Here is a 5,558-nt window from a genome sequence, read left to right on the forward strand (position 1 = left end):
ACCACATTAAATGGAACAGTAATATTCATATGCGTAAGGGCAAAAGCTGCCTTGTTTCCTATTTGCAGTTGAACTCTGAAATTAATTAAGAACTAAGAGGATCTGACAGTCATTAGGATCTTTTAAAAARGGAGTGGAAGTGGCAGATGGGACCCACGCTCCCAAAAAACGCGGCCGTGCTATCAATAGCACAGAGGATGTGAGCCCCGAGCGTGCTCCTCGTCGTGGGGCTGCCGAGGGAAGGGAGGGGAAAGCCGAGACCCCGGACAATGAAGAATGGCACTTTCGTGACTTCACAGCCGCAGCATTCACGTCAATCGCACTCGTGCTCCCGAGTCTCTTCGCAGCTTTTGAAATCTCATCCGTCCCGAGTCGTTTGTGTCGCACTGGCGGCCCGGGGACAGAGGGATGTCCCGGGAGGTGACAAATCCCCCGAGGGCAGCGGGGTTGTTCCCGTATCCACCTGAGCCACCCCGGGGCGGGTTTGGGTGTCCTGCTCCCATCCCGAGCACCCGAGGGTGCAGGTGTGGGTGTCCCTGGGGACAGGGCAGGTGACAAAACCAGCAGGGATCAGGTGGGGACAGCTGGGACTGTCACCGGTGGCTTTTCCACCTCAGCCTTTCGTAGCCATTCAAACGATGCTGAATGAACCTGGCCGGGGTGCGAATCGCAAACTGATTTTCCCTGCTGACAGCATTCCACGCCAGGAGCTGGAACTGCGGCTCAAACCTTCCTCCTGCTCCTCCTCCCGCTGCCCCGAGCAAACCGGGATGAGCACACAGCGAGGTGGAACCGGGCCGCTGCTGCTCCTGTGGGGTTTTTGGGTGTCCTGGGTCAGGATCCCGCCTCAGCCGCKGCTTTGGGGTGCCGGGCAGGGATCCCAAGCAGAGCTGGGGCAGCCCCGCTGGAATTTTCACGGCAGCTTCTCCCTGCCCAGACAAGGCTTCCCTGATTTATGGCTGGGGCAGCGCTGCCTTCTGTTTCCCCGACTTTGCCCTCATTCCGCGCCCCCCGAGCCCCTCAGCTTCCTCCCGCAGGAGCCCCCAGAGCCCGGAACYGCCCCGCGGGATCCCGCTGGAGCARGGACACTCAGGGGTTAAAAATTGTCACCGCCGTGCACCCCTTTGGCCCCAGCATCTGCTGTTTGATTTATGAATGAATTGCACGCTCCCTCCCTGCGTGCTGCTCTCAGATCCCCTTCCCTGAGCTACAAAACAGATCCAGACACCCGCCTGGCCCTACTGAGCGCCGAGCTCCTGAGAGTTTGCGATGAATTTTTAATAGAAAGCTTCCTATGAGCCTCTGCTCTCGCTGCTCCGCCGCCGAACAGAGCGGCTCTGCCGCTAAAAGAGCAGCTCAAATGAATTAAAAACTCCAGAGGAGCCTGTGAGGGAAGTAATCCCAGCGAGGGATGATTTAAAGAGCCGCTGACCTCCCCGCGATGCGAACAGTAGCTTTCGAGTGTTTGTAAAGAGGCCCGCGCAAATCCCGGGGCTGATGCTCTATTAACCTCCTCGGGAGCTCCGGGAGGGATAATCCCCACGTGTCGACATCTCCCGCTTTGCGGAGAGCAGAGCGGCGGGAGCTCTGCCGCCTGTTTGAGGCTCCTGATCCCGCTGTGATGGAAGAGAATTCAAATGAAAACTCGCCGGGCACAGTCCCGTGGGTCCCCGGAGCTCTGGGGTGGTTTTTTCTTGGCTGRACACCTCCTGCAGGGGTTGCTTTGCCGGGGTCTGCGCCTCGGGAGGTTTCCAGGCAGTTTTGGGGTTGTGGGTTTTGTCACAGCTCCGTGTTTTGGGGCTCATTTTGTCCCCAACATCCTGAGGTGAGGACAGGTCAGGGTGGAGAGCGAGGATTTGGGGAAGGGAGGAGGAACCGAGCACCCCTGGGACCGCAGCCCTGAGGGGCTCGGGGAGGTACCTGGGGGTGTTTAGAAAAATCCAGATGATACATTCAGTGTCCGCTCCAACAGGATCCTCCCGGCACAAAAAGGGATTCGAGAACCTGCGGATGGCAGGGCTGGGTGGATAAATCACTGAGGGCGGTCCTGGCGCAGGGAGGAACCTGAGTCCGGCAGGGACACAGCCCGAGGCGGGGTAACCCCGGGGTCAGTTCGGCTGCGGGAAGGGGCGAGAGAAGCACCGGGGAGGGAGGGGTCAAATCGCGGGATGGTCGGGGGTGTCAGCAACCGGGGGGGGAATCAACATCCCGGGGGGTGTCACGATCCCATCCCATCCTGTCCCGTCCATCCCATCCCGTCCATCCCATCCCGTCCATCCCATCCCCGTCCCGTCCCGTCCCGTCCCGCCCCGGCGGAGCCCCGGTGCCAACCAGCGGCCGCGCTTCGGAACTGCAGCCCGGCCCGGCCCTGCATCCCCCCCGTTCACCCCTCCGTGCCCACCCGGTAGTACCGGGGAGCACCGGCACCGGGCGTTCCCGACCCCCGCCAAACCCCGCCCGAAGCTCTGCCCCCGCCCCGGGGTTTGTGCGGGTTCCCCCCGCCGGCGAACGGGGAGCGAGAAGGAGAACTGAGCCGGCTAACGCTTTCACCTAAAAAGGGCACGCTTTGAGCACCGGTAGCGGCGGGGGCCGGCCCGACCCGCGGGGCTGCTCCGGGCGGCGGCTCGACGGCCCCGGAGCCGGGYGCGGATCCCGGCGATTGCTGCGGTGTAACGGGCGCTGCGGAGCGGGATCCGCCGCCCCTCGTTTTAAACAAATATGTATTTATTGTTATTGTTGTTGTTATTTTCCTTCTGGAGAAACACCGCGGCTTTCTGGGGCTTGCGGAGCCCGGCCCGGGCTCGCCCCTCGAGGCACCGCGGCTTGCGGGGGAAAATGGTTTTTATGGACTGAACGGAGCTCAGGAAAAAAAAGCATTTTCTGGTGTTGGGCTTTATTTTGATTTTTTTTTGTGAGGAAATGTGCGTTTCGCACCGGGCAGAGCGGAGCCGGGRACGGACGGGCAGTGCCGGTCTGCAAACACCGGCGGAGCGGCCGGGGAGAAGCGCAGGCACAGCAGCGTCCTCCTCCTGCCCGGTTCTGCCCCCCCGGTTCTCCCGCGGTCCTGCCCCGGTTCTGTTCTCGGTTCTCCCCCGGTTCTGTCCCCCGGTTCTGCCCCCGGTTCTCCCCCGGTTCTGCCCCGGTTCTCTCCCGGTTGTGTCCCCGCCGGCCCCGCGGTTCGGGCACCCGCGGAGCGCAGGGAGCCTCCTCCTCCGTTGTGTTTGTTCCCGCAGAACCGGTGGCTTGGCCACGAATTTTCTCGCCAACGATTCCGGCCGGAGCCGCCGGCCCTGCCCGCAGCCGCAGCCCCGGGGGAGCTGCCGGGGCCGCCGGGGGCTGCGGGCGCACCGAGAACGCCCGCGATGAGGCGGCTGGCGATTTTGGGGAGGGCGGAAGGCGGAGGTTTGGGAACCGCGGTTTTCAGCGCAGGTCGAGAGGCGAATCGCCCATTCCGAGTGCCGGTGGTCCCCGCGGCCACCGCTCCCGCCGCGCCACCACGGTCACACCGCCGCGGGGAGGGCGCGGGCGGCGGCGGCGGCTGCGGGAGCCCTCGGGGGCGGGGAACGCGTTTATCCTCAGCCGCACGGCCGCGGCTCCGGCCCCAAACCGGCCCCACCGCACCCCAAAACCTCCCCCGGCGGCGGCGGCGGCGGCCAGAAGCCACCGGAGCCCCGACGTGCGCCCTCCGCGGGGCGCGCCCTGCCGAGACCACGCCTCTTTCGACAAAACCACGCCTCTTTCGGCGCTGACCACGCCCTCTCMGCCGGCGGTGGGCGGTGCCAGAACCCTCCGAGGAGTTTCTATTGGCGGAGGGACCCGTCCGTCACGGCCGCGCCGCTCCCCCGGGGCCGGCAGTAAATACGGTACCGGGCGGTGCGGCGGGGCCGGTAGCGGGGATCGGCACAGGGCAGCGGCACCGGCAGCGGGGCTCGGCACGGAAAGCAGCGCACCCACCGGCGGAGAGCCCCGGAGCCCCGCGGGATCCGATCCCCCGCTCCGCCCCGCCGAGGACGGCGCTCCGCCGGCACGGAGCGAGGCAGCGCGGGGCTCGGCCGCCGCTGTCCCCGCCGCCCGCCGCCGCCGAGCCCCGCCGGGAGCCCGCCCGTCCCTCCCGGCTCCCTGACGCCCGCCGTTGTGATGCGTATTCCCGTAGACCCGAGCACCAGCAGGCGCTTCACTCCCCCGTCCACGGCCTTCCCCTGCGGTAAGATGGGCGAGAACAGCGGGGCGCTGGGGGCCCCCGCKCCGGGCGCCCGCGCTCGGCCCGAGGTGCGCTCCGTCGTGGATGTCCTGGCCGACCACGCCGGCGAGCTGGTGCGCACCGACAGCCCCAAYTTCTTGTGCTCGGTGCTGCCGTCACACTGGAGGTGCAACAAGACGCTGCCCGTGGCCTTCAAGGTGAGTCCCGAGCCCCGACGGCTCCCGGGGACCGGGAGCTTGCGACCCGCGGGGCTCCGGTGCTTGCGACCCGCTCGCCTTTTCCCCTCCTCCTGCGTTAAATCGCTCCTGACATCAGCGCCGAGGGAGCCCGGGTTATTATTTTTAATCAAATAGCCCAGTTTATTATTTTTAATCAAGTCTCCGCATTGCCCCGCGGTCACGGCATCTTAGATATTCCGTACAGTTAGGAGCTCTCAGGCAACTTTGAAGTTTAATGAGATGGAGGTTAATTACCTTCCTGGGAGAGGGAGAGCGAGGCAGGCAAGGGAGATCTAATCTGCAAAAAAGTCAAGCGAAGAGATGAAGCCCCGGTGCGGGCGGTGCTGCCCGGGCTGCCCGCGGCACCCGGGGCTGGGCACCCCGGGCTGGGCATCCCCGCTACCCCCGCGGGGGAACGGGACCCGCCGGGGGAAGCCAAAACGCAGCCGGGGAGAAGCGAGAGGAGCCGGGCAGGACGGCAGCGGAGCCCGGCGGGGTGAGGGGGTTCTAAACCGGGTTCCCGACCGCCCCGGGAGCTCCGGGCGCTGCTCTCCGGGAGGGTTGGGGACCTTTCCRCGGTCCCGGCGCTTCCCCGAACCGYGCGCGGAGCTCCGGGGCCTCGCTCGCKGCCGCCCCGCGCTCGGCAGCGCTTTATTTTAATCTCGAATCTAACAAAATAAACGCACAAATTCCTCCAGCGGGGCCGAGAGTGGCCTGACCCCCCCGCGCCCCCTCCCCTGAACCCCCTTTCTGCTTTTAACCCCTTTTTAGCTCATTTTCCCCTTCCCCCTCCGATTTTCTCAGCCKTCCTCGGGGGCTCGGGTTGCTTTTGGTTTTGCTTTGGGGTTTTTTTATGCGGGTTCAGAGGGGGAACCGTAGCGCAGGTTGGCTTGGATGAAGGTTAATTTTAGCCTGAAACGCTCTGGCCCTGCCTTAGGTCGTGGCTCTCGGAGATGTCCCCGATGGGACCGTGGTCACGGTGATGGCGGGGAACGACGAGAATTACTCGGCGGAGCTGCGCAACGCCTCCGCCGTGATGAAAAACCAAGTAGCGAGATTTAACGACCTCCGATTTGTTGGGAGAAGCGGCAGGGGTAGGTACCGGCCAGGAAATGGTTGGCCTTTTTATTTGGTTTTTT

At 64.6% G+C, this 5,558-nt stretch overlaps 1 protein-coding gene across 1 annotated transcript; it reads left to right on the forward strand.

Moving 5' to 3' along the window:
* Positions 1–3,233: 3,233 nt before the first annotated feature.
* On the forward strand, positions 3,234–5,554 carry LOC130585213 (WAS/WASL-interacting protein family member 1-like; the record flags this gene model as incomplete). Its single annotated transcript, XM_057385603.1, has 3 exons — positions 3,234–3,769; positions 3,892–4,398; positions 5,357–5,554. Coding segments are annotated over 3 exons (1,241 nt in total), but the record flags the coding sequence as incomplete, so codon positions are not given.
* Positions 5,555–5,558: the final 4 nt, after the last annotated feature.

The sequence above is a fragment of the Malurus melanocephalus genome, unplaced genomic scaffold, assembly GCF_030028575.1.
Source record: "Malurus melanocephalus ecotype Western Australia unplaced genomic scaffold, MMel_1.1 scaffold_846, whole genome shotgun sequence".
Classification (NCBI taxonomy): Eukaryota; Metazoa; Chordata; class Aves; order Passeriformes; family Maluridae; genus Malurus; species Malurus melanocephalus.